Genomic DNA, 19,069 nt, shown 5'->3' with positions numbered 1-19,069 from the left:
TCCATGTTCCCATGCTGGAATGTTTTCCTCCTCCTCACCTCCATGTTCTTTTGCTGGAATTCTCTTCTTCCTCATCTTCATGTTCTCTTGCTGGAATTCTCTTCTTCTTCACCTCCATGTTTCTGTGCTAGAATGCTTTTCTTCCTCATCTCCATGTACCCTTGCTGCAGTGTTCTTCCTCTTCACCTCTACCTCCTTATTTCCAGTACTATTTTGAGATTCAGTTCTACCTCTCCACTGTGAGTACCTTCCTTTTGATATTACCTTCCACTTATACTGCATATATCTTATATAAAAAGATTTATTTACATGTTCTTTCTTCCATTAGAACGTGATCTCCATGAGGACAGGGATTTCACATTTTTCTTCTTCTTTGCATTCCCAGAATTTAGCATAGTGTCTGGTAAATGTTTAATAAAAACACCTTCAATGAAATCCACTTTTATCAAGCCCTTCTTCTAAAGTAGAAGTAATTTAGTCTTCTCAAACTAAGGAAAGTTATCATGAGTGGCATAGCAACAATATGAGTTATGGTCATTAATAAAATTAATGATGGTCATTATTAAAATTAATAAAAAGTGTTGGCAAAGGTTTTCAGGTTTGTGTGCCCAAACTGCAACTTCAAGCTGCCTGTGAGCAACTTTCCCCATTACCCCTGATTGTGGAGGGAGGAAGTGCTTGCTTTGGGCTCTGGAGCTGAGAATAGGAGGGTGGAGCAGCTCCTCCAGCTCCGTCCCCCTGCTGGCTTGGCAGGTGTGCCAATATTTTGCCAACGCTGGTCTATATTCTTAGCCTCACACTTGTTGGTTCCTAGCAAGTGGTCTTTTCCATAATTGTTATCAAAAAATAAATAGAGGAGGGGTGGGGGCAGCTGGGTAGCTCAGTGGAGTGAGAGTCAGGCCTAGAGACAGGAGGTCCTAGGTTCAAACCCGGCCTCAGCCACTTCCCAGCTGTGTGACCCTGGGCAAGTCACTTGACCCCCATTGCCCACCCTTACCACTCTTCCACCTATAAGACAATACACTGAAATTAAGGGTTTAAAAAAAATAAATAAATAGAGGAATGAATGAAAGCTCAGGCTCATGTATTATACTATAAAAGAGGTCTTTAATAGAATTTAATGTGTATGAACACACTCTTATCTAGTCTAAGTTTTGCTGATGATTACAAATTACATATGTCTTTGAAATGACTAGGACATATATATGTATTTTAACATTTAAAAGTAATTTTCCATCTGGGTACTTATTATACAGAGCTCTTGTCTGTATCATACATAAAATGTTTTAGCAATATTTTTAGACAACGTCCATGAAGAATGAAAATGGAGGTAGATTAAGAGTAAGACCTATTGACCTAAGACATTGCTTTAAAAAAGTATTGCTGATGACAAAAACAACTAGGAATAACAACAACAATCCTAAACCCATGTTATATTTTCAGCAATTTTTTTTTTATATTTTGAAAGTCAACTCTATAATACAATAGAAGGTCAGAGACAGCTTTGTGAATTTTGGATTAGGTCCTTTCCCAGATTGTTGTGTTACCATTATACAGAAGCCCTTTCCAGTCAAAGGTACACTTGTAGATACTGCAGGTTACTAAGGGTCTATGGCCTTTGGTCCTATAGAGTTTTAACAGGATTACATAAGATAATAGATGTTCACTTGCCAACTTGCAACTTCATTTTTTTTTTTTTGGTTAAAACTCAAGAGTCATCAAAAATCTATAAGCCCTACTCAGAATGAAAGTGAATTTCTAGGTGACATAAAGAAAATATATCTATTTTTTAAAAAAAGTGTTTAGAGTCTTTATTTTCCATTTCATTTGTCATTCTGGTAGAGAGCTAGTTGACAAATTTCAAGCAAAGGGAGAGGTTTTAAATTCATGGCTCAAAATGTCTCCCTTACTTTGAAAAAATGAGTACTACTCTGGTTATATAATTTTCAGAATATTTAGTGTTCCAACTGCAATATAAAGGTCACTTCCCCTCAATACAAAATTTCCTGGTCAAATAATTTTCTACAAGTTTGAAGTTTCTATGTATTTACATAAATGCACATATCTACAATACACATGCACACATTAAGTACAGAAATACTTTTCACTTGGCTCAAATGCTTGATCCGTGGGTGTTTGTTTCACTACACTGTTGTCTCTGTTTTTACTATCATTTTATTTCTAAGATGTTTTAATATGAAGGCCTTCTCTGTATTGAATCTGGAAAGTAGAAAAAAGAAAAAATACTTAAATGTACTGTGGTTTGTTAGCAAAACTAAATTAATTTAATATTAGATGTTCTACTCACTTTGTGATTATTTTTTTAATCTCTTGTGCTTCTTCTTCATTTAATTTTTGAAGGATTGATTCCAAGAGAGAAAGGTGACAGTGAATGTATTCAGCCACCTAAGATGGGAGACAATAATAAAGCAAATTCATAAGAAGCATTGAGCCCCAAAGAAAGCAAAGAAAGATTCCAGATGATGCTGACTCATACATCACTGCTGATTTCTTTTTCATCTTGGTCCATAAGGAAAATCCTGGCATTCCTTTGTGAGGGACCCTGCAGAAGTCTATGGAAGAGGGGAATGTCTGTCTTCTTCAGTCTTCTCTTTTCTGAAATGAAAACAAAGATTGATAAACAGGCAAGTTAGCTAAGCAAAATGTGGTATAAGAATGTTAACATTAACCATGTAATAAAAATTATGAATATGAAGAATTCAGCAAAGTATGAGAAGACCTGTATAAATGTTGTATATACAATGTGTATACACAATGGCTTCCTTTATGTCACAACTAAAATCACATGTTTTATTGGAAGCCTTTCCCAACCTCTCTAAATTCTAGTGCCTTCTCTCTATTACTCATTTTCTATTTATCCTGTAACTAGTTTGCTTTGTATATCTTTTCTTGAATGTTGTCTCCTCATTTGATTGTAAGCTCCTTTGAGGGCAAGATCTGTGTTTTGCCTTTTATGAATTCCTCACATTTAGCACACTGCCTGGCACATAGTAGGTGCTTAATAAATGTTAACAGATTGATATAACACTAGAAACAGAGAGGACAAAAATAATCCAAATGAAGAAGACCTGAGAAAATACATCTTTCTTCCTCGTTTTTACAGGTGAGGGATTATGGTTGGGAAATGTTGGACATGCTTCCAGACCCAGTTGATTTGGGAAGAATTCACTGAATTGCCTTTCTTTTCTTTCTCTTAAAAATTCTTTGTTTACAGGGGATGTCTTGCTGGGTAGAGGTGGGGGAAAGAGATACATTAGAAATTTAAGGTTTCAATACATTAAAAAAATGTACGGGTAGAATTATGTGGTTGAATTGAGGGAAGAAGGAACAGATATATTTTCTTTATTTCCTTCAATTCATCAACCTCATTGTGAAAATTTAGGAGATAAGAAAGTAGGGGTATTTTAGATGTTATTTCCTCATTGGAGTGATGAAATTAAATATTCCTCCATTGTGATGAAGTTAAATATTCCTCCATTTAAGAATTAGAAATGTTTGTTCTTCCACATCTCCCAGAACTCTTGCTATTCTTGCTTTCAACCCAGTCCTTACAGCCATCAACAGGTGAAGTAACTCCTGTGGAGGAGACAGCCATCTTTGCCACCCACCAACCATCTGCCATTCACAGGGCAGGCAAGCTAGTCTAGTTGAAAGAGCTAGTACCCTGAGAGGGAAGCAGAAAGCAACACATGCCAGGCAAGTTGAACCACCTTGATGACCATCTTCTTTTAGACACTGATGGAGATAGCCCAGGATCGTGAACCCAGGATCTTTGGAAATGGTCATGTTTCCAACCTGATGCCCAAAGCCATCATCATTCTGAGAAGCAGTCCCTATGAAGATGCAGCCTGGTCACTGCCCCTGGAGGGGCTATAATATAGATCCAACTAATGAAGATGCAGGAAAAAAAGAAAGGTCTTGCTCCCAAATTCCTTGGAATGATCAAGTGGTTTAACATCATAAAGGGATAGAATTTTATCAATGGAAATGGCATTTAAGAAAAAACATTAACATCTACTTTGGTGCTCCACCCTAAGGACTTACTTTTCCTCTCTTGGGAAAAAAAGTAACTATAGTTATATATTATTTTGAAGGGAATGATGGTAATAGCATCCTTCACTAGTTCAGGGAATGACCAGTTTCAAATTCAGGGTCTCCCCTATCCATATTTATAAAGTTAAATATCTAACAAAGAGGCATTGGGAAGATGAGACTGGGAGAGAGGTGAAAATGAAGAGACAATGGATCAAAGAGAGCTAGCATTAAGATTCATAAGGCATTTTACAAATATCTCACTTTATAGAGACAGGTGTTATTATTGCCCTCATTTTATAGAAGAGGAAATAAAGGCACCCAGGATGAAATGACTTGCCCAAGATCACGCCATCATTAAATGTTTGAGAGAGCATTTGAATTCAATTCTTCCTGACCTCCACTTCCAGGGCTCCATCTATTTGGCTGCTATCTTGGAGGGAGCGGCATACAGAACTGGGTTGACATAAAATAAGAGGACCAACTCAGTTCCCAACTTAAGTCTTCTAAGCCCTAAAGTCTGGCATTGGAGATTCCCTGAGGCTGCTGATCCCCATTTGGAGAATACTGTGTTTTACCCTTCAAAAAATACAATAACTAGTTGATATGTACAAAATATGCTCTTGCCTTTGGTATGTTATGAAACCTCTAAGAGTAACTGGAGTTCTGTGTTGCCCTAATTATAAAATGGTGGCACAAAAAAGCACACTCCTTCCATTTCTAAAAAATCCTTAACTTTTGTCTTAGAATTTATATCAAGTATCAGTTCCAAAGCAGAAGAGCAATAAGGGCTAGGAAATTGGGGGGTGTGACTTGCCCAAGGTCATACAGCTAAGAAGTGTCTGAGGGTAGATTGGAAGCCAGGACCTCTCATCTCTAGGCTGGCTCTCTACCCATTGAGCCACTTGGCTGCCCGAATTCCTTCCATTTTTAACAAAATGAAACAATTTTGTCAGCTGCTTTTCTTAATTATTTAAAATAAAAACAAAAACAAAAACAGAACCAATGCCCTCTAAAAGATCATATGATTTGAATTATCTCCTTTTCTTACCTCCAGTTGAATAGATAATGTAGAGAGCAAAATCCTGGGGGTTGTTTTCAATCTGTTAAGGAAAAATAAACAGCCATGACCTTCTATTGTGTAAAAATACTTTGGTTAACTTTCATGGGACTCCCAGTTCCACACTAGAGATAATCCAGAGGCTGTGGGTACAATGGAGTTCACAGGGTTAGCTATATTGGAGAAGGGTTTGGTGCTACCCAGTGAACTAATCTACTGCTATCAGAAGAAGGGATTCATTCAGACTAATAAAGAGAAAATCCAAAGAAGATACAAAATCCAAAGAAAACCCCAAACTTAATTTTCTGAATTACCTTCCTGTGATAATTAACAATATTTATATGAACCTTAAATTGTTTTGCAAAGGACTTTACAAATATTGTCTCATTCCTCACGATAACTTATTTTACAGATGAGGAAATTGAGGCAGAATACTAAAGTCAAGTCCAGGGTTACATAGCTGGGTAGTGCTTGAGAGCAGATTTGAAGTCTGATGGTCCTTGCTCCAGCCCCCGTGCTCTATCCCCAAGCCAGGAAGAACTATTACCAGTGTTCAGAATTTTCAAGAGAAAAGTTTGTTTTGGTTTTTTTCCTCCATTGGTAAAAATAAGGTAGTAACAAATAGGCTTTGTTTTCAATAGATGTGCAGTGTAAAGCCCAGGGACCTTGGGAGGACCTTCTTAAGCTTATCTTCTGCTCTGACTCCAATTCATTTGGGTACTAAGCTGGAGAAAATCTTAGGAATGTGTAGGACCCTAAGCAAGATAGTTCCTAGTAATCCAGGAGGTGGACCCACCTATAAACAGAAGTCTAAAAAGCTTCCTCTTAGCCTGGGACATGTCTGCTTGGTTACTGGAATGGGCTGACCCTCCTTATCTCCACCTCTTGGCTTCCCTGGTTTCCTTCAAGTACCAGCTGATATCTCCTCTTCTCTAAGAATACTCCTTTCCAGATACACCTTCTATTGATGGATCAGTCCCAGATTTTCCTGGATAAATTTTGTTTGTACATGTTGATTCTCTCTAGACTGTAAGCTCTTTGAGAGCTATTACTCTCTTTTAGGGAAAGAGAAGGAAAGGGAATGTGCATTTATATAAAATCTACTATGTGTCAGGCTGTGCTGAGTGTACAAATATTTCATTTTATACTTACAACAACCCTGCCAGGCTATTGTTATCTCCATTTAACAGTCGAGGAAACTGAGGCAGGTACAGTTACTTGCATAGAGTCATCTGAGATCAGATTTGAACTCATGTCTTCCTGATTCTAGATTTAGTGCTCTGTCCACTGTGCTACCAGCTGCCTCTTTTATACTCTTCACATAGTGCCCATCTCATAGTAGGCATTTAAAAAATGATTACTGGCCAACTAGTGGCAATGATAAAAAATAGTCAGCTTTCCCTCATCTGGGAAAGGTTCAAGTGACTATAGCAGGCTGGAGATAAAAGAAGAGCCCAGAAACTGCTAGCAGACATTACTGCCCAGTAGAGATTTTGTACCTAAAAGCTGCAAACCACCACATGAGATGGTGAGATCAAGGCATCGTTGAGACTATGTGCCACGAAACTATGTAGGGAATGGTAGAATTACTACATCCAAGGAGGAATAGGACCATTGAGAGCAATGCAATGGATTATTAAAAGATATACGTGATCCTGGGGCTGGGGAAGGGAAGGTGGGCACAACTTGCTTCTCCATGGCTGCACAGCTTTCTTTTGCATTTTCCATCTCTATAAGATGCTCGTCCTTCCGACCAATGGTGAATTTTTAAGATAGTGGGCCCTGTTTGATATTCTATTGCGACTTTTCTCACTATGCTATTTGCTTTGAACTAGTAATGCCCTCTGGGTGATGAGAGAAAAAAAGTAATTACATTAACAGGGTACTGTGAATATTTATAGAATCACAATATAGAGAAAGAGAGACAGACCGAGACTAGAGGATGATTCCCTTAGCCTGGAGTGTCCTAAGATTTAGGGTTGATTCGGGTAACATCTTTTTGAGATTTGAGATTCCCTATGATTTGCCTGTTCTTATCATCTCATATGTTTCCCTACAATGAATAGTAGTAAAACCCTTTAAAAATCATAAAAGGAGATGTGGTTAGATTATTTTTTCAGGTGGCAGGGCAAGGACAGAAGGGGAAAACCAGCATCTTTTCCTGCATATCAGAGCTGAGATGGTGGGAAACCCAGAGCCAGAGAAGAAAGTGTCAACAGGCCAAGTTCTCAGCTTGCTGGTGGTAGAAATAGTGGTGGAGAGAATTGCACTAGGTTTTGTACCCATGGAACTACCAAAGAGATGGACAAATGACTTCCAGCCTGGTTCAGCAGGAAAGATTACCTTGAATTTTTGTAGAAGCTGCTTTATGACTTCTTCCGTTCTCATATTACTGTTTATTCTCACTCTGGTTTCAGATCCAAAGGCTGGGGTGAAAATTGATGTCTGGAAGGGGGAAATAAACATTAGAACTTTGTCCTAAAAGCAGTAGAATACCATATAAAAGTCTTAGGCATTATTCTTCTATTTGTAGAAGGCCTAGACTCTAGGCCTTTGAGCAATAGTAACAGAAAGTTCTGCATACAAAATAATAGAATGGATGGTGGTCTGAATCTCTGAAAGTCTGACACAGATTTTTTTTAAGACCCTGCTATATTAATTGATTGTTGATTTTTACATTTTTTATAACTTTAATTTTCACAACACTTTCAGTGCCCAAATATGACTCCCCTCCCTGTGCAGAGAGCATCCTTTAGTAAATAACCAAAAAAAGTATGCATGGGGGGAATTAATTGGCCCAAACTAGCCAACACATCAGTTGAGTGTAATAGTATATCCAATATTTCACACTTATAGACCCTAACTCTGCGAAGAAAGGAAAGAACTATATTTTCTCATCTCTTTTCTAGGATCTAGCTTGGGGTTTGTAACCTGTTTATGCAATAGCCCCTCTTAGGAAATCTATGTGTCTTTAGGACCAGGGCACATTATTCATTATTTGGTTAATTCGGTCTCAGAAGCATTCCATATTTTCTTCATATGCCTTAAGTTCCAAGGTTTAAAAACTGTTTTTGGTTTGGTTTCAAATGAGAGGGGAACAAAATGATGCTACAGGTTAAATTTTTAGGATAGACCAAACTCTATAGTTAAGACTAAATTCAATTTCATATTACAGTGCATTGCCAATTTATGTGTCATCAGTGATGCAAAAGGCATTATCAAGGAGGTATAGAAGCAGAGGAGGTGAGATGATAATTTTATTAACAATAAGGAATAAATGATGGGTAGCTTGAGTTCTACATAGAGAACTGATGGTTAAGGAGATAGATGATAGAGTAGACAGAGATGGTGATAGATGGATGGATGGATAGATAGATTGTTAAAGGTTTTTTGCAGGTTGGGATTGTTTTGTTCATTGAATTTACATCCTTAGTACTTAGCATAGTGCTTGGCATTTAGTAGTCTATAACTATTGTTGATTAGTTGATGGGTGTGTGTATGGATTGTTAGAAGGGAGGAAAGGAGAGAAGGCAAGAAGGGGAAAATCGAAGAGTGAAGGAAAGAAGAGAGAAGGGAGGAAAAAGAGAGAACAAGAGAACAAGAGGAAGGAAAGATAAGGCAAGAAAGGGAAAAGTGAAGAGAGTGGGAAAAGAGAAGAGGAGAGAAGGGAGGAAAGGAGGAAATGAGAGAGAGGGGAAGGAAGGAGAGAAGGGGAGAAGGAAAAAGGTGAAGAGAGGGGGAAAGAAGAAGAGGAGAGAAGGGAGAGAAAGAGACAGAGAAGCAGAGACAGATGGAACAGAGAGTCAAGCATAGAACAGACAGAGAGTCCGAGATTAGAGTGTAGTGCCCAGATCACTGAGGAGAATCTCCTCTAAGGATTTATAGAAAAAAAATACAGAAAGAATGTCATAGGAAGAAAAGGTTTGGATTGATTTTGCTCTATACTGGTAGAAGAAGTGTCCTTGCTCTTGAGCTGAGAGAAGACTGTCTAGTATAACCACTTCATTTTACAGATGGAGAAACTGAGGACCAGAAGAGGGTAATTCTATAAATGGTCACATCCCTATCTCTAGTTTTATGACATCCCATCTTGGTTGTCATTGGATCAGAAACTCATTTTATCAGCATGATCAATAAATAAAGAATATACATGCATTTAGTTATAGCCTGGGTACTCAGTATGACATTTCTCATATTTTATACTACTTATAACTAGGAAGTAATGTACATTATTTCCTATTTATTTTGTACATAGCTTGTTTGTATAAATTTATTTGCATGTTATTCGATGGTGAGATCCCAAAGGCAAGTTTGTATAAATTCATTTGCATGTTATTCAATGGTGAGGTCCCAAAGGCAAGTCTTTTATTTTTCTTTGTATCCCTGGCTCTTAGCACAGTGTATGGCACACAGGTAGGTGCTTAATAATTGCTTATTGGTCTGTTGAGTTCTCCTGGCTAAAGCAGAATGTTTTGCCTTGGTAGTTTTTGCCTCACAGAGGCAGCTTGATGAACTGGATAGAATATTGTACCTGGAGCTAGGAAGATCTTAGTTCAAACCCTGCCTTACGCAACTTACTAGCTGTGTGGCTCTGGACTAGATGGTCTAATGCTTAGTTTCCTTATTTGGAAAATGAGGAGATTAAGCTCAATGATTTTTAAGGTCTTTTCCAGCTCTAAATCTATGATCCATGGTTCCCTATAGATGGGAGTAGATTTAAAGAGATCATGTTGCTGTTTTCCCTGCTTGATATACACATCATCTCCCAAGACTCTTTCAATGCAGGCAGGGAGGAAAATATTTTGCAAACCTGAAAGGTCATTAGACTGTGAGCTCCTTAAAAACAGGGATAGTGTTTTTCCACTCTTTGTATCCCCCATGCTTATAATAGTGCCTGGCATATAGTATGCAATAATCCGGGATGATTCTGAGGGACTTATGAGAAAGAATGCTATTCATATAGAGTTTAATGGGTGCTGACTGGCTGAAAGTGCTCTTTAAATGCCACCAAATAATATACAAAGGTTAAAAAGGATGGAGCTATAACAGATGGCCATTGGACATTCTTAGAGGGTAAAATGGGGAAAAATTTGGAGAAACATTTCTGAACTAGGAGTAAGTCGAACTTGATAAAAAAAAATCAAAGGAAAATGGAAGGGAAATTTCCATTCCTCTATTCTTCAGAGGACACACTGCTTGTCTCCTTTCAAGGATAGAAGGAGAAGGAGTCAGGTATCTGGGAAATGCTAATAAATATCTTTATCTTGGGAAATGAGTTTTTATTCTCCATGTCTTTAGTAAAATGAGGTCTTTTTTCCCCAAAATATTTGGTAAAAATCATATTCCAAAGTAGGACAACATTTATACAATAGTAACAACAGTTTAAAACAATTTTGAAAGACTTTAGGAACTCTGATCAACACGATTACCTCTCATGATTCCAGATGACCAATGATAGAGCTTACTATATCCCTCCTGACAGAGAAATGAGGGACACAGAGTATAAAATGAAATATGTGCTTTGGAAACGGTCAGTATTATAGGAATTTGTTCCCTCTCTCCTTTCCCTTTCTTTTCCCCTTCCCTTCCATCAAATCTGAGAAGAGAGGAGGTGGATAGGAGAGAAAGCTTTTTTTTTTTGTTGTTGAAAAGACATGATATAACTAGCAGCAATGCAATAATCCAGGATGATTCTGAGGGACTTATGAGAAAGAACACTATTCACATCTAGAGAAAGAACTGTGGGAGCAGAATCACAGAAGAAAAACAAATGCTTGATCACATGGTTCAATGGGGATATGATTGGAATGTAGACTCTAAGTGATCACCTTAATACAAATATTAATAATATGGAAATAGGTCAATGACATATGTAAAACCCAATGGAATTACTCGTTGGCTATGGCGGGGGAGAGGGGAGGGAAAGAACATGAATCATGTCACCATGGAAAAATATTCTAAACTAATTAATTAAATAAAATTTTCAATTAAAAAATTGAAAAGACATTAACTATAGAAAAGTCAAACCCCCTAAAATCTTGAATGACCCCTTCTTACCTCATGATTATAGAAATGGCCATTAATAGATACCCTGTGCTTCTGTTGATCTCTCCTCTCTATCTTGCCAAGGTTTACCTTCTTTCTCACCAATGCTGCTTCACTCATTGTTCTGTATAGCAAGGGAGAATCTGGTTCATCTTCCAGCTGAGGCCTCAGGGTGCTGCTGTTATAAGATATATAATCTAAGAAGAATTGAAGATTATTAGCTTGTGTCCACATTTCCTTGCTTCTTGGGTTGTTCCTGGAATCCCTTTGGGAAACTGTTAAAAGAAGGGGTGTTCTGAGGGATGATTTAGGTTGTTAATGTTCAGCAGATGGCCAAGCAGACATTGGTAACCAGGATGCCCATGTCATTGAATTTAAGTGGATTTCAGGAAAAAAAAAATGATAACATGAAGTCAGGAAGGCTGAGGAGCTATTCCTGTCCTTCTGAAAAGTCAGGGGCTGGGGTTGCATGCTAGGCTGTTTTAATAGTTAGCTGAATAAAGATTGGGAGTGAACACTTGGTGATGAACCTAAGAGAAGATGATTGAGCCAAAGGAACAACAGAGAGGAGCTGCAGCAAATAACAAAAAATCAGTTGTCAGTTGAAGGAGCATACTATGATGTGGGTTGGTGAGATACTCATCCCATGTACATCACTAGTAGAAAAGTGGTCTGTCATTAACTGCCCCCATTCATGTTCAACTCTTCTTTCCACTCTCCCCAAGAAAGGGGAGGACTAAAGGGGAAAGAAGCTAATTCTGTTTCCAAGAGAGATAGCAGTTGAATGGTTCCCCAATTAATTTCTATGATTTCCTTGTTTCAAAACTCATTCCGAGGATAGCTAGGTGGCACAGCAGATAGAGCACCTGGGATGGATTTGGAAAGACCTGGGTTTAAATCTGATCTCAGACACTTCCTGGCTGTGTGACCCTGGGAAAGTCACTTAACACCAATTGCCTAACACAGAAAGGAAGAATTTAAAAAATAATAATAAAGCATCATTCCAACTTGATATTTTAAAAAGTTTCAGGCCTTCAACTCTAAATGGCATAATTTTCATAATTATGTAATTCGTAGAGGGAAAAGGTTTGTTTCCCTTTCCAGTAAGTCCCCTCCAGTAAGAAAGATGGAGGGGAAAACCCTGGAGCCAACAAGAATATGAATTTAAATGAGTTAGTCCTTAGCAATAGATTTATCAAGATTTATATGGAAAATTGAGCTGAAGAAAAGTCCAAAAGCACTGAAGACTGAACTCATCATTCCCTGTAAGTGAGGTCTCATATTACCTCTGGGCTTTATTATACACATGAACTCTATTACCCAAGAGAACCATCCCACGTGGGACAGCTCTGTTAGATGTCTGATCTCTTTTACATTTGTCCTCCATATTATTTTTGAAATAAACTTTTATTGATATCTTTTTTATATTGCTTTACTTTCTCCCTATATCCATCTCCCTCTCCCTCACAGAGAGGTGTCCCATCTTCCAAACAATGTCTTAAAAGATAAAACTTAGAAGAGGAAAGAGAAAAGAAAATGAGCAAGATTAATCAATATACTGCACATATCTGAAAATATATGTGATGTTCCATGCTTGTGGACATGAAACCTCTACAAAAGAAGGGGGAAAAGTATCTTCTAATGCCTCTTTTTTGGGGCCATGCTTTTTCTTTGTAATTTTTTAATGTTCATTTTTAGTTGTTTTGAGCTCCAGATAATATTTCAAAAATTTTTTTTCTCTTACCCTTGAGACTTTTATATTTTACTAAAACTACCTTTGGGATTTCTAACTCCCTCAAAATATTTCTCTTTCTATGTTTTTCTCTTTACTCTGAGTTGAATATTAATCTAGTTAATTTGTTGTTGTTTTTAAAAAATAATTTATAGGTCATTTTCTTTTTTCAGATCAACTTTTCAAAATAGAGGTTTTCCCTTCATGTACTGTTTCACTCACTCCATCCTAGACCTGTTCCCAGGAAAACTGCAGGTTTTTTTTAATTGAAATTTGGTTTGTGTCCCAGGGGAAATTCCTTCTCTCATAATAAATTCATTGCATGAATAGAAAAAGTGTAAATGCATTTTTGTTGTTGTTGCTGATGCTTATATGTGTTGTACTGACCTAGCAGAGGTCATGATTAAATACTGATTGTTGGCACAGGATTGTGTTTATTCAAATTGTCATGGGCTTATTATTTCTATTTCATTGAATCAATAAATATATGGCAATTGATGGCATTTATCACATATTAATTGTATGTAGTGTTGTTGTAGCAGGCGTGGCTTACTGAATATTATAATCCTGAAAAAAAAGAGGCTAAATTGGTTGAAACATTTTTGTGTTATGGACATGGAGTTCCTTAGGGGCCTTCTGATGTTTGGAGGGGATGCAGAGTGTAAAGATCATGCTATTATAAAAACAAGAAACTCAGATGAATGCAAAGTAATTTATAACAAGGTCAAGCCAGAGGAAATCTTTTAGGTAGAGTTCTGTGAATTTCCAGAATATCTGATTATTGAAAAAAAAATTGAAGTATTTGTAGGAGACAAATACCTGGAAATCAATCAGCGAACCACTCTCTGAAGAGGGAGATACTTAAATAAAATAAAAGCTCTCATGATCAGGGAAAGCTCATACATGGGGAAGACTTTAGTTCAGGAAGAACTAATGAGAGAAACTGCAGACTTAAAGATTGCCTTGAAGTCTCATGACTTTCTATAATGAGTACTTTATTTGGAAAATAACTTTTAGATGCTGGACCAGATAATACTGCAAAAAATGAAATAGATCATATCATTACCAGCAGAAAAAAGACTTGTTGCTGATGTGGAAATTATTCTTGAAATCACCTGAGTACACTTAGACCACCAACTTGTCAGGACAAAGATAAAAAGCTAAGAGAAAGCAAACAGGAAAAAAAATAATAAAAAATAAGATATATAACTGGAACAACTCCAATCTCAATTATAAGAAAAAGCAAAAAGGAAAATAATTATAATAATAATAAGATTTGATATACAGTTGGAACAACTCCAATTGAACTATGTAAATAAGTAATTAGTAGTAGACAAAGAGAAATGGACATCAGAAGTGAAACTGACCCAAGTGACTATAATTTTATGCACTAATTCTACTCAGTTTTGAGAAAATTTTCACTGGACAGAGACAGGTGTATGTATCAATCTTGCTGAAGCAGAAAACAGCCAGACAACAGTGAAAGTATTGGTAATAAGAGCAGTGATGATCCTCCCAAATGTCAAATCACTACCATCAAACAAAAGTCATAAATACCAGTTTACATTGGCATAGAATGTTTTCCTTTTAAAATTATTTTACACATATGCATATATTATGAGATCAAAGGATGAAGGTGGTTTCCAAGTAAATCTTGGAATTTGGAAGTAATGCATAAAAAGACAGATTTCAGAGAATCCATTAGTCATTGGCTCTAAGAAATTCCACACATCCCAAGAAAGATGTTGACACTGACCTTCCTGGGGATCCTCGACTTCGTCCACAGCACTCTGTTTCCTCTCCAGCTCGCTAATGTGATAGAGGTCATCAAATTCCCCCCAGCGGGTCATGCCCCTGAAATGAAGCAATCGTTATACCAGTGACATCTCTGACAGTTGTAATACCTTGTGCTGAGGGACACTCTTCACCCAGGGGCCACACCTTCAGGTGTAGGAGTCTTAATTGGGTTAAGAAACACCAATAAGTCCCTGAAGTTAAGGAGGGCATGACAATGACAGGTTAAAAAAAAAAAGTGACAAGGCTAGGTTCAGATGGAAGGAGGCATCAACAACTGCTGTAAATATTACTTATAACCCTTGACCAGTGGCGAATAGCCATTGATAGAAAAAATATCTATTTTTTTTTTGTTGTTGGGGATTAGTTCTGAGATCTCATGTACCCTGACATGTGCTGTGAACTCCTCATGAACTCATTCACTCTGCCAATGCTGATTAGTGCCTGCTCAGGACCTACACAACGTTCAATACTTACTAGGTGCTTTTATACAAGCTTGTTGTTGTCATACTCTGTACTTTAATATCATAAAGACTTGCCAAGGGGCATTAAGAGATTAAATCCCTTGTCCAGGATCACACGGCCAATAGGTATCAGTGGTGGGCTTGAACTCGGCTCTCCCTGAGTCTGAGGCTGACTTTCTACCCATTATCCCAATGGAGGCCCTACCATACATAGTAAAATACTCTTTGTAAAGGGGTCCATTATAGTTTGAGCACATGTTATCTCATGTAAGGTCTGAGGAACAGATGAATCTAAATGAATTGGACAATGCTGTAATCTTGGATCGAGCTGTTCTTGGAAAGATGTAACTGGAAGTAGCTCAGGAATTATGCTTTTATGAGAACGTGTTGTTTGCCTAAATAGGCTACAACCTTGAGGGCAGCTGGGTGGCTCAGTGGATAGAGTCAGGTCTAAAGATGAGAAGTCCTGGGTTCAAATCTGACCTCAGACACTTCCTAGCTATGACACCCTTGGAAAGTCCCTTAACCCTCATTGCCTAGCCCTTACCCCTCTTTTGTCTTGGAACCAATACACAGTATTGTATTTTTAAATTTAAAAAAATTTTTTTAATTTTATTTAAAAAAATTTAAAAACAAGGATTTAAAAACTCTCCAGAATAATAGCTCTCTGAGGGTGGCAATGGCATTATTTTTACCTTTTTTAGGTACAGAGCCTAGCACAGTACCTGGCAACAATGTAGTTATTTATTACAAGCTGGTTGACTGATTGATTGATGCCATGATAAAATGATTCCCTAAAAAAAAGATTTATATATTTGAGCAAGAGAAGAGCCTTTAATGAATAACAGAGCAGCAGATATCTAATGCTATTGTCACCCTTGAGACAGGGAATCAGGAAATCTGAGGGTGGAGGTAAGGCTGTGTGGAGAATGATGGTGGCTGGATAGTGCTGGCCAAGACTGGGCTATTTGTTCAACTATTCTCCCAGAAGAAGTCATTACAGGCCATTACATTGCTGCCAACCAGTGCTCCATGCTCCTAGAAGTCAACCATGTCCTTTCTTATCCAGCCCCTTCCTCACCTTGTCCATTGTGTCTGCATTCTTTAAGGAAACTTTTAAAATATAATAATAATAATAATAACTGCAACAATTTCAAGAACAGGAATAACAATAATAACTACAGAAATAATACTAATTTCAGAAACAATAATTATCAGAACAATAACTATAGGAATCACAATTTCAAGACTAATAACTAGGCAGATAACTCACAACAGATGACCCCACAAAAGTATCTCCAAAGTGGAGCTCGTCCATGCACTAATCAGGGTGCCACTGCTTCTCCACAGAAGGAGGTGCCTCTTAAACTCTATTAAACTCTATTGCTTTTGTTGTTTTGTTGCTATTAACCCTTTTCAATTTTGTCTCCCCTTAAAAAAATAGCAAAAGAAAAGCAGCAGCAGCAGCAGAGTTTTACAATACAGTCCTTGTCTATCCCCTTACTTTAATTGTGTCATCCGGTATTTGACAACTTGCTCTGTATTGATAACTTGGAAAACTTGTATTTTGTGTATTTTGAGATTTGAACATATATTACCTCTACTGAATTGACTTGATTTGAATTTGAATTGATTCACATTTTGTGCTTTTTGTGAAATTTGTGTATTTTCTTAAATGTATTATTGTTTTCATAACTCCATTGTTTTACCTTATTTGCACTCACACTGTGGATCATAGCTAAGCTAAGAGGAAATGCATCTAAATTCTTGGGTAAGAGCCTTTATATTCTACCCCTCCTTAAGTGACATGAATTGCAACATATGCATGCATAATATTTTTTCTCATTGTCACTGATTATAGGATATATATGTATATGTCTTGAAATTTTAGCACATTTTTTTATAATTATATGTGCAATTTTTGTATTTGTCCTAAGCACATGTCATTTATCTAAACTGAAAGAGTTTTTGGTTATTAGATTAGTGTAGGTTTAGTATATCCATTTGTTCTAACTGTAACTGCCTGCCCCAAAGCCTTAGACTATTGAAACTTCCATTGGTATTTGCTATTATGGGACTTAGTACATATGTCTGATTCAATGAAATGTCTGATTCAATGAAATGGGATCAACAAAGGAGTACAAATTTCATCAATATAGTGCCAAAGAAACACATACCTGCATGATGCCAAATGAGCACACAGGTCAAAAAGAGAAACTAATCCTACTAGGATTGCTAAGACTTCTATGACAATAAAAAGGATTTGAACCTAGTGTGAGCATCAAGGTTGCAATGCTTAACATACGTTAAGATGTAGGACTCTTTGAACCACACTCCTTGTAAAAATTTATAAGTCAAGTACCTAACAATTGGCTCCATATTATATCCCTGAGAAGAAATGATGAAAAAAGAAAAGAAGAAACTACATAATATCAGACCAATAAATATAAATCTAGTCCTTTTTCCTAACTTTCTTACTGTGGTTGTTGACTGTGGTCCTGGCTGCTAAGTGGGTAAGTGCATGATATTGGACATGGATTACTTTAATTGGACATTATTCAAAGACTAGTGTGATTTTCTATTTTTTTTCTTATCTAGAATTTTTTTCCATATAAAATTTAGGATTGGATCTTTAAAATTTTTCATCCACTACTTATTTGATTTTTGTGCAAATTTTCTGATGAATTTGATTGGCAGTGATTCATAGGCCTTACGCCTCAGCCATGTTTTTCCCTGTGCAATTTCATTGTTTTTTCTATCCTCCTCAGGGGGGATGTATTTTTATTTCATATGGAGAATTTAGGTTGTTTTAGAAAAGAAGTTTACTGCCTCCTGGAATCGAAATGGAGATGCCCATAGAGACCACATGGAGAAAGAATGATCCAGTAGCCTAAGAGAGCAACCGGATGTGAAAAAATTTGAACTTTGGGGGTTTTAAATTCATTTGTTTTAAAATTCATTTCTGTGGGACTTCCGGTTAAGATGGCGGCAGAGTAAGGAGCAGCTGCTCGATCTCTCCTGACCGAACCACACAGGACCCCTCAAGGGGAAATAAAAACGAGTCCAGAGGAACGAAGGAACCCCACAACAGGGCGCAGCATTGAAGGTACGCAGAATCAGGGCATTTCCACACTTTAAAGGGGTGAAACAGTTCACACTAAAACACGAGAGGAAGAAGCCCCTCCCCCACCCCCCACACCGCACAAGCGGGTAAACAGGACTGGGGCAACCAGATAATCACTGGCAGCCCCTGAGCCGGTACCTGTGCGCTGCAAGAGGAGGGACCCCAGGTGGCTGGGACTTTCCCTGAGCGCCCACGTGGGTGAAGGCACCGCCTCCGGCCGGGACAAAGGCCCCTAAAACTCGGCCTTTCCCAAGCTCTGAAGGCATCCCCTCAGGGGCGAATAAAGATCTCCAGCCCACCAACTTTCACTACCTTCTGGGCGGGGTGAAGGCAGGGCCCTAAGAGCAGCAGCGCAGGCAAAGGCAGTGCCCTAGGCTTGAATAACGATCTCCAGCCCAGGCTTGGACCTCCAGTGAGAACCAGGTGCAGACCCAGCACAGCAGTAGAAGCAGCCCCAAAGACTGCTGAAGGAACCTCGGGCAGAGGGGCAGACCGGGAACTACCAGGAGGACTGACCCCGAGGACAAGGAGACCGGAGCCCGGAGCTTGCAAGGCGCAGGCAGACCCTGAGTGCGAAGATAAAGCTGAAAAGGGGCGGGGCTAACAATGGCCAGCAATAAGGAAGTCCAGAAGAAAAAGACCATCAAGAGAAATTCTGGAACACTCGACAACTTCTACACAGAGAAAATCCAGACAACAGAGGAGGGAAAACAAAAATCCAAATCTCCCCAAAAAAATGAAAGCTGGTCACAAGTTATGGAAGAGTTTAAAAATGAAATGCTGAGGAAGATGGAAGA

At 38.0% G+C, this 19,069-nt stretch overlaps 1 protein-coding gene across 1 annotated transcript in view; it reads right to left on the bottom strand.

Moving 5' to 3' along the window:
• Positions 1-1,111: 1,111 nt before the first annotated feature.
• The window catches only part of RASSF6 (Ras association domain family member 6), a 73,267-nt gene continuing 55,309 nt past the window's right edge, over positions 1,112-19,069 (bottom strand). The window contains exons 5-10 of the mRNA XM_044680050.1: positions 14,647-14,744; positions 11,171-11,355; positions 5,105-5,156; positions 2,498-2,616; positions 2,309-2,406; positions 1,112-2,220 (exon numbers count right to left, since the gene is read on the bottom strand). Of these exons, the coding sequence (XP_044535985.1) occupies positions 2,145-2,220; positions 2,309-2,406; positions 2,498-2,616; positions 5,105-5,156; positions 11,171-11,355; positions 14,647-14,744 (628 nt within the window). The 3' untranslated portion in view covers positions 1,112-2,144. The remainder of the gene's footprint in view (positions 2,221-2,308; positions 2,407-2,497; positions 2,617-5,104; positions 5,157-11,170; positions 11,356-14,646; positions 14,745-19,069) is intronic.

This window comes from Gracilinanus agilis, chromosome 6 (assembly GCF_016433145.1).
Source record: "Gracilinanus agilis isolate LMUSP501 chromosome 6, AgileGrace, whole genome shotgun sequence".
Classification (NCBI taxonomy): domain Eukaryota; kingdom Metazoa; phylum Chordata; class Mammalia; order Didelphimorphia; family Didelphidae; genus Gracilinanus; species Gracilinanus agilis.
This window is presented reverse-complemented; position numbering and strand designations above follow the sequence as displayed.